The sequence below is a fragment of the Musca vetustissima genome, unplaced genomic scaffold (assembly GCF_032173495.1).
Source record: "Musca vetustissima isolate MV318-11 ecotype Yass unplaced genomic scaffold, APGP_CSIRO_Mvet_v1 utg30935, whole genome shotgun sequence".
NCBI lineage: Eukaryota > Metazoa > Arthropoda > Insecta > Diptera > Muscidae > Musca > Musca vetustissima.
In genome coordinates this window covers 1-20243 of record NW_026883756.1, presented here as the reverse complement: position 1 = coordinate 20243, position 20243 = coordinate 1, and the positions used below count along the sequence as shown (strand labels likewise).

Genomic DNA, 20243 nt, shown 5'->3' with positions numbered 1-20243 from the left:
ATTTGTTTATATTTATTTTCCAGGAACGTCTTCCCCGACAATCTATTCCAAGCCTCATTTCAACAAGCGCACACTGTTTATCTGCCTAAACCCTCCATTTCGAATACATTCAATGAAACCTTCAATGAAACTAGTCTCGTAGATGTAGACGCCGGCGTAGATGCCCAACGACAGGACGCAGAGCCGACATTGATACGTGTTATCCAATATCGTAGCGGCACCAATACCCTGGGCATTGTCTTCTTCTGTTTAGTCTTTGGCACATTCCTTGGTACAATCGGCGAAAAGGGCCAGGTGGTGGTGGATTTCTTTTCGGCCATTTTTGAGGTTGTCATGAAAATGGTCACCTGTGTTATGTGGCTGACGCCAGTCGGTATCAGTTCGGTGATAGCTGGCAAAATTCTGAGTGTCGATGATCTGCATATGGTGATGGCTCAGCTGATGTGGTTCATACTGACGGTGACCATTGGTGTGGTGCTGTATCAGTTTGTGATAATGCAAGTCATCTATTATATTGTTGTGCGTCGCAATCCATTCAAATTCTATGCTGGATTAATACAAGCCATGCTGACCGCATTTGCGACAGCTTCAACGTAAGCCATTAATACATATACATACAATCTATATAAATATTATATATACAGACTATATCGTAAATCATCAGATGATGAGAGAGAAAAAAACATTTTTGTTTGGAAATTTCCACACACCCACTAATGTGTTGGAAAACAACAACAAAAATTAAATTGAAAAATAATAATGCAGGGAGGTGGGTGTCGTTTCTGGCACTGAAACCTCCCAATCCTCGGATCATATTGCTATAAGAGAATTATGAAAAAAATCGATTCACTTCAAATTTATTAACATGCTGAGGGAGAAACCTTAGTTTCTTCCTTATAAAAAAAATAATTTAAAATTATATTTTTACCACATTTGCTACAAATATTTCTTTCCTTTTTTGGTTTTTGTTCGATCTTGAATGCAACATTTTGATTTTTACGTTCTTTCAACAATCAAATCACCTCCTTTTGTGAAAATTATTCAAACTAAATTTTCCCAACCTTATATAAAAAAAAACAACAACAAAAAATTGTAAATCAAAAATTCCCCAAAACAACAACACCACCAAAAAATGTGAAAAAAATTACATCTTCAAACCCAAACATGTTCGTTAATGAATTTGTTCCTTTCAAACATCCTGTGATACTAATACAAAAAAATTCATCCTGTGATAAAAACTTGCAAAACTGTGATATTCTACAACTGCTATAACTGTGATACAACAACATCACCTACATATAACAACTACTGCTACAGTGCCGCTGCACTTCCTGTGACATTCCGTTGCATGAACGACAAGTTGCGTGTGGATCAACGCATAACTCGCTTTGTTCTCCCAATTGGCTGTAACATCAACATGGACGGCACGGCTCTCTTCATTTCGATTGCTTCGATTTTTATTGCCCAGATGTCCGGCATGACATTGGGTTTTGGTGAAATTGTCACTGTGTTGTTGACATCGACTGCGGCTTCTATGAGTTCGGCAAGTGTTCCAAGTGCTGCTTTGGTTTTGCTACTGGTTGTATTGACGGCTATCGATGCTCCCGTGCAGGATGTCACATTGTTGTTCGCTGTCGATTGGTTTGTGTAAGTATTTTCTTGTTTAAATTACAAAACAAAAAAATAATAATAATACCACTTAAGAATATATTTGAATCAAATCAAACTCAAACCTTTTAATATCTCAATATCAGAAAAAATGGACTTAAGCCACTTTCAAAATAAACGACCCAATTATGACTTATTGACTGACTTAAAGATTCGTCAAAGCCCAGGCGAAACGGCTGGTAACTCTTAGTCCGAAAGCATCTGGAACGGTGCGAAAAGTACCAGAAATAGTACCATTTGTATTTTGGCGAATCGGTAGATATATTTTTATGTAGGATATTTTTATCAAAGGGTTTTTTTTTGAAAATTCGAACAACAAGTTTTCAAAAAGTACTAAAATGTACTAAATTTGGTACATTTTCGAAAAATGTGAATGGATTGAGTTAACCATTTGAAAATTGGAATGCGAATCATGTTTGAGAAAAATAGGGTAGAAAAAAGCCAATAAAGATATGGTTTTGGAAGTGTGTACACATGTACACGAAAACTACTAAACGGTACTAAATTTGGTACAATTTGTAGTTGGAGGAATCGATACAGCTGAAATCCTGAATTTCGAAATTAAGTGGGATATGTAGTTAGTTTTGGCAATTTGTACTTATGTGTACGAAAAATGTACTAAATGGTACCATTTTTGCAACAATTTGTATTTGATGGAACCGATAGAGCTGAAACCCTTGAATCTGGAAATAAGATTACTAGTGCATTGTAGAATATGGTACTAAATTTTAGAACAATTCGAGTTTTGGATGAACCAATAGAGCTCGAATGCAAAAATTTGGAGTGAGAGTCACTGTTGGAGTGTAGGATTGAAAATTTGTACCTATAGGAACTACATTTTCTAATGTTTGGATTTAGGTGAACCGATAGAGTAGGAGTAAAAATTGCTGTTAGAGTGTAGAAGTAAGGTATAATATAGGTTTGGGAATTCGTAGTTATGTGAACTAAATGGTAATAAATTTGGTACAATTAGGATTTAGGATAGGACCGGAATACTGAAATTGGGAAATACGACTTCTATTGGATTGTATGTTGTATGTAATAATGGAAATTTGTGCTTATGCGTACAAAATGATACTAAATTAGATACAATTTGGATTTAGGTGATATGATAGAGCTGGAATCCTGAAATTTGGAATAAAAATTACTGTTGGAGTGAAGGGTGATGGTGCGAATGTGGTTATGCATATTTGTACTTATGGGTAATTTGGATTTGGAATCCCGATCAGGCTGGAGTCGTACACAACTATGTTGTCAGGATATTATAGCTTTGTGCAGCCCCAAGAGTATGTAACGCCGGGAAATATTGGTCCTAATACCACCTTTTATTAAACCGATCGCTGAGTCGAAATTATTACATAGATAAAAGGATCGGACAAAGGAATAAGCATGCCGGTTTTGATAAAGAGCGGCCAATATGTAGCGGGTCAGATCGACCCTGACTTTTGTGTGGAAAATTTCAAAATTTGTATTCTTTGGCGTATATATTTAACCCTGAAGGCCATAGACCCGAGAAGTTGATAGTATATCCGAGAGGAGTGATTGAACTTTAAATTTATACCAATTATATTGTCATACGGATGTGGTAGATACACTTAAATGATTATAGGTGTTTACGTATTCATATATTATGTAGTAACCCATTACCACACTAGAGGGCGGAAATATAGCGCTGATCGCTTTGAAATTTTCTTGATGTTTCAGATATAGTCAAGGACAACGCCTGGTGAAGATCAGATAATACATTTGGGATGAAGTGGACCGAAAACTTAATTTTTTGTATTTTGTTCGATTCGATCTATAGGCCACAATTATAAGCCGAACATTACAACACCCGCACTGAAGGGAATAATCTGTACGAGTAACTAGAAGAGCTGTACTGAATATTAGTAAGAGGGTGCAAATATCGCGAAAAATTACCGTTGCTCAGAATGTAGTGCCTCATAAAGTTAGATTTTCGTGGAAGTTGTGTAGGGTGTCATGTGGTCGGCCCCGTCCGACTACAATGCTCCGCTCACTGGTTATTGTTTCTTTTTTTTATTTTTTAGTGTTAATCATAGATAGGGATGGTCCGTGTGACGAATTTTTAGGTTTTCGACTGTCAAAAAGGTGTAAACGTCGAAAACGTCATATACCTATATAAAATGTAATAAACGTAGTAAACGTCATTTATATCAATATTATCAGCATATACAGTTATTTTCAACAATCCTTACTAGAACTGATAAACATTTCTAAATTTTTTTGAGAAGAAAATTTTGAAATTTTATATCGATTTGAGTAAAGCATGCGTAATTCCCAAATTGATTAATGGAAATAGCTATTTTGTCAAAAACCTAGTGGATTTAGGTAGGTTTCCGATGTTTCTGATGTAAGTATTATACGTCGAAAATGTATGTCATTTACGTCACTGTTTCTGACAGGCTATCTCTGATCATAGATGAGTTTAAGGGAATCCTTCCATAGACGAACTGACTAAAGATAATATTTTATAAACGAGCTGGAGCATTGAATCAGCCATGGACGAATCCTTAAATTCAGAAGAGAATTCCTGTAGACGAGTGGACAGCAATTTTTTCATAGACATAACTGAGGAGTGTCTTTCATTGTGGAACTGAAGATAGTTTTTATAGAAGAGCTGACGAGAGTTTTCTTTAGACGATATAAACGGACATTATATAGACGACCTGAAGTAAGCGATTCTCCCATACGCAAGCTGAAACGATCTGAAAATTGTCGTTCATAAACTATTTGAGGAAAGTCTTCCAAGGAAGAAAAGTCTGTACAGGATCAAAAAGGCTTTAGTTGATCAGTTGAAAATATGTGGTCTTTTATTGACGAGCTGCAGCTGTGAGCTTAAAGATGTGTATCATAGGTAACCTAAAGAGGGTCTTTCATAGAAGAAGTTGTAAGAAGTAAGTAAGAAGTTGTTCAGGCAAGTCGAGCTGAGGGAAATCTTTCGAAGATGAACCCAAATGAGACATTTAAGACGTATTCTGTTATAGACGACATTTAAGACGTATTCTGTTATAGACGAGCTGACGATAGCGAGTATTTTTGACAAACTGAGTGCAGCAGAAGGCTGGATTCATTAACACAAGAACTAAGTAGTGCCCCTCTTAGATAGCCGGGGGTGAGACTTTCGAAGAGGAGCTGAGATGGTTCTTAATAGACGACCTGAAAATAGGCTTTGTGGGTGAGCTTAAGGATATATTTCATAAGGTAGATAAAGGGTGGTCTTTCATAGACGACTTGGAGCAAGAAGTCGAGCTGAAGGAAATCTTTCAAGGGTGAGCCGAAGTGTTTCCATTTGGACGAGACGAGAAGGAAGGCAGTCTTTGATAGACGAGCTGAGGGGAGCCTTTCTTAGACGAGCTAAGAGGAAAATTTTTGATGAACTAAGTGCAGCTAAAAGCTGGATTCATTTATACACGATTTACTTCTTAGATTAGCCCGAGGGTAATACTTTCAAAGACGAGCAAAGAGGATTCTTAGTAGACGACCTGAAGATATGGACCACGAAGGTCGAGCTTATGGAAGTCGTTCATAGGCAAGCTAAAGAGGACGAGTTGAAGGCAGGTATTCTTCCATAGACAAACTAAGGGTCGCCCCCTTTGACAGTCTCACAGGATGAGACTGTCAAAGATGAGCTGAGAGGTTTCCTTATAGACATCTGAAGATAGGCTTCGTGGGCCAGCTTAAGGAGGTCTCTCATAGGCCAACTTAAAGGGGTTTTTCATAGAGAACCTGAACCAAAAAGTAGTTCAGGGAAGTCAAGCTGAGGGAAATCTTTCGCAGAATAGCCGAAGCTAGTTCTTTTAGACGAATTGAATGTAGGCATTCTTTCACAGCCGAGCTGTGGATAGTTAGATGAAGGAACGAACATTAATATACGAATTGATTCTTAATAGACGACCTGAAGAAAGGCCTTGTGGGTAAGCTTAAGGAGGTCTTTCATAGGCAAGATAAAGGGAGGTCTTTCATAGACAGCTTGAAGCAAGAAGTCGATCAGAAGAAAAATTTTCAAGGATGACCGAAGTGAGTCCTTTTAGACGAGATAAGAAGGCATGCATTCATTCGTAGACCAGCTGACGGGAGTCTTTAATAGACGAACTAGGGGGTCTATTTAAAGACGAGTTGATGTGATTTTTCGTAGGCGACATGAATGGAGTTTGTATAGATGAGCTGATGGATGAGTCTCTTCATGGACGATCTGAATCAGGGAATCGTTCATAGACCTGTCTTTCGGTTTCGGAAAATTTTAAACCAAATTTTTCAATATAATTCATATATAGTGACAAGAATATGACATTATTCTTAAAATAATATTTTTGAATTGTTTTGTTTCCTATACACTATTAATACTCCACTTTTATTTGAATGCAATCATAACATTATCGTGGTTTTCTTCTATTTTCAGGGATCGTATTCGCACCACCAACAACATGCTGGGTGATTGTTATACCGCCGCCATTGTTGAGGAGTTATCTCGCAAAGAGTTGATGGCTCTGGATGCAGCTATTCTATATCAGGTAATAAATAAATTTCTATACAAATAAATTAAAAAAAAAATTGTCCCCTCCAAGACCCCCAAAATTTCCCATCCAAAAGGTTAAGTATTTGTCACAAATATAAAAAATAACAGAAATTTCAAATTTCTGTAACTCACTAAAAGCAAAATGTACGCTTACAGATACCGTTGCGAATACCGAAAAAATATAGTGAGCGAGCGATGAACCCTAAGCAAAGAACAGTACAATTTGTTTAAATCCAAATAATAAAAATAATTGTTTCATATTTTAGAATAATTACTAATAATAAATTTTGTTCTCTGTTTTTTGTTTTTGTCTTTTGTTTTGTGGCGGATTCTGTTTCGGTTTGTGCCACACACTTTATAATTTGTGTTTACTCACAGGAAATTCCCATCAGCACGCCAAATGGTCATGTCAGCTTGGAGGGACAAACTGAATTGGACAGTACTTGCACCATGCCGGATGCCGTTATCGTCGACATGAATGCGGTCATTAATAAAGTCCAACAACAGCAGCAGCACCAACAACAACAACACCAACATCCACATCATCAAAATGGTCATGCTAATCATAAAATATAAGCAGAAGAAGAAGAAGAGCGAAAGAAAGCAAGGCAACAACAACATAATTAGCAAAGCAGCAGTAGACAAAGAAAGAAACTAATGAAAGAAGCAATGCTAATAAACCAAAGAACAATAATAATTACATACATACAAACAAAAAATATATATTAGAAAACAACATGATATATACCAACAACAAACAACAAGAACATTAACAGCAATTGTAGTCAACTAAATAACAACAACAAGAAATTATATATTGTTCACTTTTCTAGTAGTAAAGCCAAAAAACACTATTCCCCATCCCATATTGGCCCCATTTTTATTACCCAGCCAGTCAGCCATTCAAAACGTAAATATCTTTGTCGTCAATTTTAATCCAAACCAAATAACATTGGGGCATTAATTACAAAAATCAAATAATTTTAAAAAATTTTAAAATCATAAATAATTATATCAAACAAGAAATATTTTATCTTGAAAAAAATACTTTTAAAAATCAAACCCCAACAGAAAATAAGAAAAACTAAAAATATTTATATTAAAATTTATCACACACACACACGGGTGCTACATATTTACAAAACAAAAATTAGATACTTCCAAAGTGAATTAGTAAGAAAGTGTGTGTTTCATAGAGAGAGATATAGAAAAGAAAGAGAGGAGCGCATTTCACAGACGAAGTTGAGCCGAAGTGAGTCCTTTTAGACGATTTGAAGGCTATCATTCTTTCATAGGGCGCCCTTCTTAGAATAGCCCGAAGGTGAGACTTTCAAAGAGGAGTCTTAATAGGCGACCCTAAGATAAACTTTGTGGTCGACCATATGGAGGTCTTTCATAGGTAATCCTAAGAGAGTATTTCATAGACGACCTGGAATAAGAAAACGTTCAAGGAAGTCGAGCAGAGGGAAATATTTCGAAGGTGAGGTAAAGCGAGCCTCTTTAGACGAGTTGACGGGCATTCTTTCATAGACGAGCTTAGGCGGCGCCCTTCTTAGATGAGTCATGGGTAAGACTTTCAAAGAGGAGTTAGTAAGATACTTAGTAGACGACCTGAAGATATGGACCACGAAGGTCGAGCTTATAGAGGTATTTTATATGTAAACTAAAGAGGGGCGGGTTTCATAGACGAGCTGAGGGGTTCTTTCATAGAGAACGTGAAGCAAAAAATGGTTCGGAGAAATCGGACAGAGGGAAATCGTTCAAAGGTGAGCCGAATTGAGTTATTTCAGACGAGTTGAAGGCAGACATTCTTTAATAGACGAGCTGAGAGGAGCCTTTCATTGACGAGCTAAGGCGAGTATTTTTGACGAATTGAGTGCAGCTGAAGGCATTAATGCACGAACAGAGGGGCGACGGGGGTGAGACTTTCAAGGGGCGGGGGCTGAGAGGATTCTTAATAGACAACCGGAAGATATGTTTCGTGAGCTTGCTTAAGGAGACGTTTCATAGGTAAGCTAAGGAGTGTTTTTCATAGACGACATGAAGCAAATCATTCAGAAAAATCGATCAGAAATACATTTTTTGAATGTGAGTCCCTATAGACAAGTTGACAAGGCAGGCATTCTTTCAAAGACGAGCTGAGGATAGTCAAGTGAAGGCCGGATAATAATACACGAACTGAGGGGCAAGCTTAAGGACGTCTTTCATAGGCAAACTAAAGAGGGCATTCCATAGAAGAACTGAAGCAAGAAGTTCTTTGGTAATGTCGTGCAGAGGGAAATCTTTCGCAGATGACCCGAAGTAAATCCTTGAGAGGAGTCTTTCATAGGCAAACTGAAGGGAGAGGAGCTGAGGGGAATCGTTCATAAATTTTCTGAAGAAAGTCTTTCATCGACTAGTCTTTCCTAGACGTGCAGAATGAAGAAAATTTAGCAGATGAGTTGATAGACTATTCGAGATGAGTTGAGGAAGGCCTTTAGTAATTTGTTGAGAGGAGTCTTTCCTAGATTTTCCGACGTAAAATGACTTTAGTAGATGTTTTGAAGACAGTTGGTATTTCATAGGCGAGATGAAATGGGGAGTTTTTCGGAAAACGAACTGAAGCTGGGAGTCATTCATAGAACACGTGATGGGGGAAGTCTATCACACCTCAAGCTAGGGGTGGGTCTTTTTAGACAAGTTGAAGCAGTAAACCTTTTTAGATGAGCTGAAGCAGGGAGTTTTTGACAGACGAACTTATGAACTAAAGTTGTCATTCATGAACCATCTGAATCAAGGGCTCTTTCATAGACAGGCTGAAGCAGAAAGCCAGTTAGAGACAACAGGAAGTTTTTCATAAACATGGCGAAGCAGGGACTCTTCCATAAGCACGCTGAAGTACGGACTTTTTATATACTTTCTTTGATAGAAGTAAGGAAGAGACCCTATATTATAGGAGCTAAAATAGGACGTCTTCCATAGATGAACTGAAGCAAGGGATATTTTATTGGCGGATTGAAGGCAGGAGATTTTCATAGACGAATTGAAACTGGCAGTCTTTCATAGACGAGCCGAACATGGAAGACTTTCTTTAATAAGCTAAAGCAGGGGCATTTTTTATATACGAGCTAAAGCTGGAAGGCTTTACTAGCTAGGAGTCCTACATAGACGTGTCGAAAAGGGGTATCTTTCCTAGACGTGCTGAAGAACGGGAGCGGAAACTGGGAGTCTTTAATATACGAGCTGAAGGAGAGAGGCTTCCCTAGACGAGCTGACGAAGGGGGTATTTCAAAGGAAATCTGAAGCAAGGAGTCTTTCGCAGGCCAGTTGATGAAGGAAGGGGGTCTTCCTTCTTTCCTGCTAAGCTGAAGAATATCGGTTCCATAGACGAAATGAAAGAAGTATTTGAAGCCGAGTTAAAGACTCTGGTAGATTTTCTTCATAGATGAGTTCAAGAGAATCAACATAGAAGAATTGATGACTTATTCATTGGAAACTTATGAGAGTGCGTATATGGACCCTAAATGTAGTCCTTATAGACGACCTGAAGGTAATTTAGATATATGATCAGAATATAATATTAATAGAAAATTTGAAGGTAGTAGCGATAGATTGATAGGGAGTATTTCAGAGACCATCAGAAAAGTGGATTTTACATAGAAGGAATGGGGGAAGTTTGAGAGAAGTATTTCAAGGCGAGCGTAAGGTAATACTCATATGAGAACTGTTTTGACTTTTTCAAGGACGAGCTTCATCCTTGAAAAGGCCTAGGGGAGTATTCCGAGATGAAATATTCGAGTCTTCAAAACAGAACATTCATTGAAATCTGATGAAAGACTTTGAAGGCATCCTAAATTTAGACCTTATGGAATACATGAAAGCAATCTTGACATATGATCTAAAGGCAATAATTAAAAAAAAATCTGAAGGCAATACTGATAGATTGATCGGAAGTATTTCATAGATGAACTGAAGAATGGAGTCTATAGAAACGAAATGGGGGGAGTCTGAGAGTGTATTTCAGGACAAACTGAAGGTAGGTTTTATATGCGAACTTTAGGGAGTTTTTCATTGTTAAGTCTGAATGGTGTCTTCAGAGATAAATTGTTGCATATTTTTTCTGCGTTCACGGTTTTCTGTAAAAAAATGTAAAATTTTTCTAGAGAAAAAAATTATTAGCCCTTGAGGCAATTTTTTTGGCATTGTTTTATATTGAAAAAAAAATCATTACCCAATCTTGGCTAATTGGCAATTTTTTTAATAGAAAAATTATTTAGCACTTCAGGAAGATTCTTTAGTTCTTTAGGATTTTTTTTATAGAAAGACAATGGGTCCCTTCAGGGATTTTTTTTATATGCCCACAGAAAAATATAGTTTACCCAAAGCAAAAAATGTACATTATTATTTTATATGGAAAACTTATCTATAGAAAAATCTATAATTTTGGTAATATTTTTCTATAAAGAACACATAGTCTATTAGAAAATTTCTTTAAAAAACATATTTATTCGGTCTAGAAGTTCAGGAAATTTAAAAAATACAAAAAATCAAATTTCTTCCTATAAAAAATTATTTTCTAAATAATAATTTAAAAATAGGTCTCCATTTATGACGCTCTCACTTTGGAAGTATTTAAATATTTTTTCGTAGCACCTTGTAATCAGACTGTTTTTATGATAATGTCTAAATAAAAAAATAATCAAACAATAATATGAAACTTTGCATTCTCAAATTAAACAAAAGCCCACCAAAAATTGATTTAATGAATAATTAATTACAAGAATTTTAAAATCAATCTGAAAACAATAATAAGACTTTCCTTTAAAACAAAAGAATAAACAATTTATTAAAAAGACAAAAAATTACATTCTAAAAATGTTTTAGAACCCCTAAACCAAAAAATAAAAAAATACACTTCCCACTTTTCCCATTCCACATATAAAAATAATCACTCCCAACAACCAACAACAAAAGATCTTAATGTTAGGCAAAAATATTTTACAAAACAGTGTATAAGAAATACCAACAACAACAACAAAAACAAACAAACTGAATTTGTGATGTTATTAAGTATTTTTAGTGAAAGCAAATAGTAATATATATATTTCAAATTTATGTTTAATTATTATTATTATTTTAATTTTTATTTTAGAATTTTTTTAGTGTTGATTTCTTTGATTTTTTTAATACATGAAAATAAGTTAACATTTTTTACCTTAAATCTAATAATAACAATAATGATATATATGTAGCAATCTTATGAATTGGTGGTCATTGTTTTGTATTATTTTTATTGAAATTATCAAAAAATATTTAATTTTAAAACATTGGCAAGCCTTTTTATGAAAAATATCTGTCTATGTATGATTTTTTTAAAGAAAACAAAAAAAAATAAATATTCACATTTTTTAAAGTAGACTGATAGAAAATTAGTAATTTAAACCAAAAAACCAACAACAACATATTTGTATGCAACAAAAAAATAATTATTATAACCTACTAAACAATAATGATAAAAAACAACAACAACAAAAATATAAATATCGTCTGAATAAAAATTATAAACACTTACTATGTACTCGATTATAGTACCGAAAATACGCCAGAGTTTTATTTAAAGGTTCTATAGGGTAGGTATAAAAAAGTATTGAAAACTATTCTTCAAAAAATCCACGACTTGTGTGGGTGGACGCTATTCAAAAATATATTTTAAAAAATCCACGCCTTGTGTGAAGGGATGCTTCTCAAAAGTATTCTTTAAAAAATCCACGCCTTGTGTGAAGGGATGCTTCTCAAAAGTATTCTTTAAAAAATCCACGCCTTGTGTGAAGGGATGCTTCTCAAAAGTATTCTTTAAAAAATCCACGCCTTGTGTGAAGGGATGCTTCTCAAAAGTATTCTTTAAAAAATCCACGCCTTGTGTGAAGGGATGCTTCTCAAAAGTATTCTTTAAAAAATCCACGCCTTGTGTGAAGGGATGCTTCTCAAAAGTATTCTTTAAAAAATCCACGCCTTGTGTGAAGGGATGCTTCTCAAAAGTATTCTTTAAAAAATCCACGCCTTGTGTGAAGGGATGCTTCTCAAAAGTATTCTTTAAAAAATCCACGCCTTGTGTGAAGGGATGCTTCTCAAAAGTATTCTTTAAAAAATCCACGCCTTGTGTGAAGGGATGCTTCTCAAAAGTATTCTTTAAAAAATCCACGCCTTGTGTGAAGGGATGCTTTTCAAAAATATTCTTAAAAAAATCCACGCCTTTTGTGGATGGTAACTGTTGAAAAATATTCTTTAAAAAATCTACGCCTTGTGTGGATGGTAGCTGTTGAAAAATATTCTTTAAAAAATCCACGCCTTGTGTGAATGGTAGCTGTTGAAAAATATTCTTTAAAAAATCCATGCCTTGTGTGGATGGTAGCTGTTCAAAAATATTCTTTAAAAAATCCACGCCTTCTATGAATGCTTGAATTTTTTTTAACCACGTAGTTTTGATTCGAATTCCAGCTTTGATTTCCTTTAAAAAATTCTCAATATTCCAATTTGTTATACAAATTTGACAATCAATAAGAAAATATCAAATCATTAACACTTCTGACATGTGTCGTGTGAAATCTATAATTTTGTTTCTGATAAAAATTGACATTTTGTTTTGCGATTCAATCCGGTCATACTGCCGGAACCGAAGAAAATTATGCAATTTTTTGTCGACAATATTCCAGATGATTCATTAATTACAAATAAAAATTCTTCTGCCATGTGTTGTAAAGACAGGCAAACATTTTTTTTGACAATTTCACAATCCAACAAAGTTATTAATAATAATTTACACACACACACCGTGATGAGTTTGAATCTGTATCTTTGGCTGTGGAAGAGGAGCCACCACCACCACCATTCGCTTTGTTGGACAAGTCAACGGTGACAAAGTGCCACGGGAACCAGTTAATCTTGAATATGTCACCGACATTTCACTGACAGAAATGAAAAAGGTGTGAAAATAAAAATTACACAGACACAAGCGTACACAAATACATACACATACAAATATTCTAAAGGCAAGAGAGAAGGATGGGATCCGAGTGTTAAATGTAATTCACCTGAAACCCCAAATTAATGAGCAGCAGAGAATCGAATATTGAGGCGTGAAATAAAAAGGAAGACACCTTCAGTGACTGTCGCAGTGAATCTTCTTGCCAAGTTTGAAATAAAATTCAAAGAAATACACACAAATATCGAATACAATGTGAAATAAAAAAAGAAAATGATGAGGACGACGGCAAAGACCAACAATTGATAAGAGCACCAACTGAAACGATTGAGTTGCCGATAATTTTTTGACAATTATGACAAGTTGAAGTTAATTAGTACCCTTGTGTTGACATAGCCAAATCAGCGGCAGCAGCAGTAACATCAGTTCCAGCGAAGATGGTCATACGAATATCAACATCAGCAACAACACCATTCAGAATGATGAACAACATTTGCCACATCGTTTCAGCAGCACCAAACAAACACCCATTGCCAATCAGCCACCAACCAACCGTCCATCCAGACATTTTGGGTTGGCGATTTTGTCATTGACCAATGAAACTATTTCAACAGGAATGCTAAAAATAACGTTTAAATAAACGCTTTGACGAGATGCAATGTTATCACTTAACAAGGATATGACATATGGTGGGGATATGCCACATTCTTAGGAACCAGTTTTTGGTATTCTCGAGTGCTGCCAAAAAATAAAAAGAATATTAAAAAATATTCTTTAAAAATCCACGCCTTGTATGGATCCTTTTCAAAAATATACTTTAAAAAATCCATGCCTTGTTTGAGTCCATGAAAAAATATTCTTTAAAAAAATCCACGCCATGTATATGTCCTTGAAAAACTACTCTTTAAAAAATCCTCGCCTTGTAATAGTCCTTGAAAAACTACTCTTTAAAAAATCCACGCCTTGTAATAGTCCTTGAAAAACTACTCTTTAAAAAATCCACGCCTTGTAAAGGTTCTTTTTCAAAAATATTCTTTAAAAAATCCACGCCTTTTATAGGTCCTATTCAAAAATATTCTTTAAAAAATCCACGCCTTGTATAGGTCCTTTTCAAAAATATTCCTTAAAAAATCCACGCCTTGTATAGGTCGTTTTCAAAAATATTCATTAAACAATCCACGCCTTGTATAGGTCCTTTTCAAAAATATTCCTTAAAAAATCCACGCCTTGTATAGGTCGTTTTCAAAAATATTCTTTAAAAAATCCACGCCTTGTGTTGGTCCTTTTCAAAAATATTCTTTAAAAAATCCACGCCTTGTATAGGTCCTGTTCAAAAATATTCTTTAAAAAATCCACGCCTTGTATAGGTCCTGTTCAAAAATATTCTTTAAAAAATCCACGCCTTGTATAGGTCCTTTTCAAAAATATTCTTTAAAAAATCCACGCCTTGTATAGGTCCTTTTCAAAATATTCTTTAAAAAAATCCACGCCTTTTATAGGTCCTTGAAAAAATATTCTTTAAAAAATCCACGCCTGTTATAGGTCCTTGAAAAAATATTCTTTAAAAAAATCCACGCCTTGTGTAGGTCCTTTTCAAAAATATTCTTTAAAAAATCCATGCCTTTTATAGGTCCTTGAAAAAATATTCTTTAAAAATCCACGCCTTGTGTAGGTCCTTTTCAAAAATATTTTTTAAAAAATCCACGCCTTGTATTGGTCCTTTTCAAAAATATTCTTTAAAAAATCTTTTTCAAAAATATTCTTTAAAAAATCCACGCCTTGTATAGGTCGTTTTCAAAAATATTCTTTAAAAAATTCTTTAAGAAAAAAATCCACGATTTGAATTGTCATTGCCATATATTACCTCCCTTATTGAAGATGAGGGTGTAAATTACCTCCTTGTCATTGACTTATATCTCCCCCCATCCCATCCTCCATAACGAAATGAAATCAAATCCCTCGTCCATCTGGCATTTTTTATCCAGTAGTTCGTGCAAATAAAATATGCCTTTATTATATTCTGAAAATTACAGTTATTTATGTCCGGTGACCCTTCTTGCGAACGAGTGTGCAACAGCGCGTTGTTGATAGCGTTAAAAATCGCTAAACGCCATCGCCGGCCAATATTTATGCATCGAACATATTTTTTACACTTTTATTATCATAATTCACACAAATTTCGTTGCGGTGCGTTACATTTTAGCATAAAAGAGGCAACAGCGGTCAAAAACACATATCCTAAGGCACCGATCACAATCGAATACATCAATAAGCTAAACTGATTGAGATCAATGGCAGGATGGATGGATGGTTGACGGAGTGACTGAATGGCAGGAGTGCAGCATGATGGGATTGAGTCACTCAGCTATGTATGCGGATGGATTGATGGACGCACGCCGAAAGTGGTTGTCTGGGCTGTGATGAACACGTCATGCCCCGCTCATATAAAATTGTGAAGTTCTTGATGACTGCAGCGACGGCCATTCAATGATGGCTTATGTAAAATAATTTGAAAAAGCAGTTTGGCCATGTTTTCGTATAAAATTTCTTTCGAAAGCGGAAGAATATTCAAATTTTATAAGGGTTACATAATGTTTTTTTCCTGGCGATTGTGTAGCACTGTGGAATACATGGACCAACAGGACAAGAGGCGAGGCGTGATTTTTTTTAAAGAATATTTTTCCAAGGTCTATCAGAGCCGTGGATTTTTTAAAGAATATTTTTTCAATGCCTATTAAAGGCGTGGTTTATATTAAAGAATATTTTTCAAGGGTCATACAAGGCATGGATTTTTTAAATAATATTTTTTTCAAGGGCCATACACGGCGGGGATTTTTAAAGGATATTTTTTACAAGGCCTATCAGAGGTGTAGATTTTTTAAAGAATATATTTTTTCTATGCCTATCTGAGGCGTGGATTTTACTAAGAATATTTTTGCAAGGCCTATCTGAGGCGTGGATGTTTTAAAGAATATTTTTTCAAGGTCTATCTGAGGCGTGGATGTTTTAAAGAATATTTTTTCAAGGCCTATCTGAGGCGTGGATTTTTTAAAGCATATTTTTTCAAGGCCTAGCAGAGGCGTGAATTTTTTGTAAAGAATATTTTTTCAAGGCCTAGCAGAGGCGTGAATTTTTTGTAAAGAATAATTTTCCAAGGCCTATCTGAGGCGTGGATTTTTTAAAGAATATTTTTTCAAGGCCTATCAGAGGCGTGAATATTTTAAAGAATATTTTTTCAAGGCCTATATAAGGAGTGGATTTTTTAAAGAATATTTTTCAAGGCCTATATGAGGCGTGGATTTTTTAAAGAATATTTTTTACAAGGCCTATCAGCTTAGCTTAGCTTTTTTAAAGAATATTTTTTACAAGGCCTAGTAGATGCGTTGATTTTTTTAAAGAATACTTTTTTCAAGGCCTATCAGAGGCGTGGATTTTTTAACGAATATTTTTTACAAGGCCTACCAGAGGCGTGGATTTTTTAAAGAATATTTTTTACAAAGACCAACAAAAGGCGTGGATTTTTTAAAGAAAATTTTTTACAAAGAACAACATAAGGCGTGGATTTTTTAAAGAATATTTTTTACAAGGACCTACAGAGGCGTGGATTTTTTAAAGAATATTTTTTACAAGGCCTATCAGAGGCGTGGATTTTTAAAGAATATTTTTTACAAGGCCTATCAGAGGCGTGGATTTTTTAAAGAATATTTTTTACCAGGCCTATCAGAGGCGTGGATTTTTTAAAGAATATTTTTTACAAAGACCAACATAAGGCGTGGATTTTTTAAAGAATATTTTTTACAAGGCCTATCAGAGGCGTGGATTGTTAAAGAATATTTTTTACAAGGCCTATCAGAGGCGTGGATTTTTTAAAGAATATTTTTTACAAGGCCTATTAGAGGCGTGGATTTTTTAAAGAATATTTTTTACAAGGCCTATCAGAGGCGTGGATTTTTTAAAGAATATTTTTTACAAGGCCTATCAGAGGCATGGATTTTTTAAAGAATATTTTTTACAAGGCCTATCAGAGGCGTGGATTTTTTAATGAATATTTTTTACAAGGCCTATCAGAGGCGTGGATTTTGTAAAGAATATTTTTTACAAGGCCTATCAGAGGCATAGATTTTTTTTAAAGAATATTTTTTCAAGGCCTATCAGAGGCGTGGATTTTTTAATGAATTTTTTTTTCAAGGCCTATCAGAGGCGTGGACTTTTTAAAGAATATTTTTCAAGACCTATCAGAGGCATGGATTTTTTAATGAATATTTTTTTCAAGGCCTATCAGAGGCGTGGATTTTTTAATGAATATTTTTTTCAAGGCCTATCAGAGGCGTGGATTTTTTAATGAATATTTTTTACAAGGCCTATCAGAGGCGTGGATTTTTTAACGAATATTTTTGAAGAGGTCTATTAGAGGCGTGGATTTTTTAAAGAATATTTTTTACAAAGACCAACATAAGGCGTGGATTTTTTAAAGAATATTTTTTACAAAGACCAACATAAGGCGTGGATTTTTTAAAGAATATTTTTTACAAAGACCAACATAAGGCGTGGATTTTTTAAAGAATATTTTTTACAAAAGACCAACATAAGGCGTGGATTTTTTAAAGAATGTTTTTTTCCAAGGCCTATCAGAGGCGTGGATTTTTTTAAAGAATATTTTTTACAAGGCCTATCAGAGGCGTGGATTTTTTAAAGAATATTTTTTACAAGGCCTATTAGAGGCGTGGATTTTTTAAAGAATATTTTTTACAAGGCCTATCAGAGGCGTGGATTTTTTAAAGAATATTTTTTACAAGGCCTATCAGAGGCGTGGATTTTTTAAAGAATATTTTTTACAAGGCCTATCAGAGGCGTGGATTTTTTAAAGAATATTTTTTACAAGGCCTATCAGAGGCGTGGATTTTTTAAATAATATTTTTTACAAGGCCTATCAGAGGCGTGGATTTTTTAAAGAATATTTTTTACAAGGCCTATCAGAGGCGTGGATTTTTTAAAGAATATTTTTTACAAGGCCTATCAGAGGCGTGGATTTTTTGAAGAATATTTTTACAAGGCCTATCAGAGGCGTGGATTTTTTAAAGAATATTTTTTACAAGGCCTATCAGAGGCGTGGATTTTTTAAAGAATATTTTTTACAAGGCCTATCAGAGGCGTGGATTTTTTAAAGAATATTTTTTACAAGGCCTATCAGAGGCGTGGATTTTTTAAAGAATATTTTTTACAAGGCCTATCAGAGGCGTGGATTTTTTAAAGAATATTTTTTACAAGGCCTATCAGAGGCGTGGATTTTTTAAAGAATATTTTTTACAAGGCCTATCAGAGGCGTGGATTTTTTAAAGAATATTTTTTACAAGGCCTATCAGAGGCGTGGATTTTTTAAAGAATATTTTTTACAAGGCCTATCAGAGGCGTGGATTTTTTAAAGAATATTTTTGAAGAGGTCTATCAGAGGCGTGGATTTTTTAAAGAATATTTTTTACAAGGCCTATCAGAGGCGTGGATTTTTTAAAGTATATTTTTTAAAGCCTGCCAGAGGCTTGGATTTTTTAAAGAATATTTTTGAACACTTCTCCATGGTCTCCAATGTGCCCTTGGAACATTAAAGGTCCTTTAAAATGTAACCGCCACAAAGCTAAAAATAAAATCATTCATTGTTGTTCCCCATGATGTCGTCGTCGTCATTCTCAATTGATGATAATGATGAAGATCTCCATTACCCATTGTGATGTTGATGGGTGTTCTTTTAAAAGGCACATCTGCTAAAAAAATCCGGACGATTAATTTGATGGAACTAGCGGAGTAAGGTCAACTGTGCATCTTCTTTAAAAGTTGTTTATGTATTTAAACGCGTAACTGTGTCCATCAACACCACCTGAAGCCAAAAAAACAACAACATGACTTAATCGAACAAAATGAGAACTTTTTAAAAGAAATTCTTCCTCCTTCCTTTATTTTTGGGACTCCATGGGGATGTTGGGAAAAAAAGGAAGAAAACGAAAAAAACTCCACTAAAGTAAGTGTTAAAACATAAGTATGCTTTAAGCTAAAAGGCTACAAGCCGCTACAACATCCCACAATGTTGTTGGCCTGTTTATGTTCAGGGATTTACACTGCCAGCAGACTGAGGGCCAGAGCCAACACCCTTGATGTATGTTCTGTGATAAAATGTTGCTCGTTTTTACGGTATTTTTTCATGGCTGTCACATCAAGAAACGGAGATTGTATTAATTTGGTTATCACATTTGTAACACATCGACGATAAAATGTGTTTGGATAGACCTTATAAATATATTTTTAAAAAATCTACGCCCTGAAATTTTTTTTTAAAAAATCTACTTGAAAAACCAGTAAGGAAAGTAGTAAAGTCGGACTGGGCCGACTATATGATACCATTCACCACTTTGGGTAAATGTCAATGTTCCCTAGTCTCATGCCTTTCTGCAACCTATGCTAAATTTCATTTCATTCGGGCAGATTTAGAATCGTCAGCATACCATGGGACAAACTTATGGAAAACGATTTATAGCAAAATTGATACACGCTATTCGATACGCCGCACTGCATCTGCAACAATTTCAACAAAACCCAATAACGTCATTCAAGTCCCAATTTGATACGTTGTGCAAAATTTCCTGTTAATCGGACAAACATTATATATGTAAAATCGGACGAAAATATATATGTAGGAGATATATCTAAATCTTAACGGATCTTAACGAGACTTTGCAGACATCATTCTAGACTCAATTCAGTACACTATACCAAATTTCGTGCAAAAAAAATATATTCGGAATTTGGAGCATCATTTACATTAAATCGGACAAAATATATGTAGGGCTATATCTAAATCTGAATCGATTTTCGCGAAACTTAGCACACATCATTTCGGTTTTCACGACATATAGTACACATCAATCTAGACTCATTTCAATACACTATGCCACATTTCGTGCAAATCGAGGAATATATATAGTCTTTTGTGCACCATTTACCTTAAATCGGACGAAAATATTTACGGGAGCTATATGTGAACCGATGTTCACGGAACTTAGCACACATCATACTGCATTTAATTCA

At 34.8% G+C, this 20243-nt stretch overlaps 1 protein-coding gene across 2 annotated transcripts in view; it reads left to right on the top strand.

The window, feature by feature from the left end:
- The window catches only part of LOC133330781 (excitatory amino acid transporter), a 34723-nt gene extending 27936 nt beyond the window's left edge, over window positions 1-6787 (top strand). For both annotated transcript variants that reach the window (XM_061539190.1, XM_061539189.1), the window contains 4 exons: window positions 24-593; window positions 1318-1647; window positions 6089-6200; window positions 6584-6787. In XM_061539190.1, the coding sequence (XP_061395174.1) occupies window positions 24-593; window positions 1318-1647; window positions 6089-6200; window positions 6584-6781 (1210 nt within the window). In that variant the 3' untranslated portion in view covers window positions 6782-6787. The remainder of the gene's footprint in view (window positions 1-23; window positions 594-1317; window positions 1648-6088; window positions 6201-6583) is intronic.
- Window positions 6788-20243: the final 13456 nt, after the last annotated feature.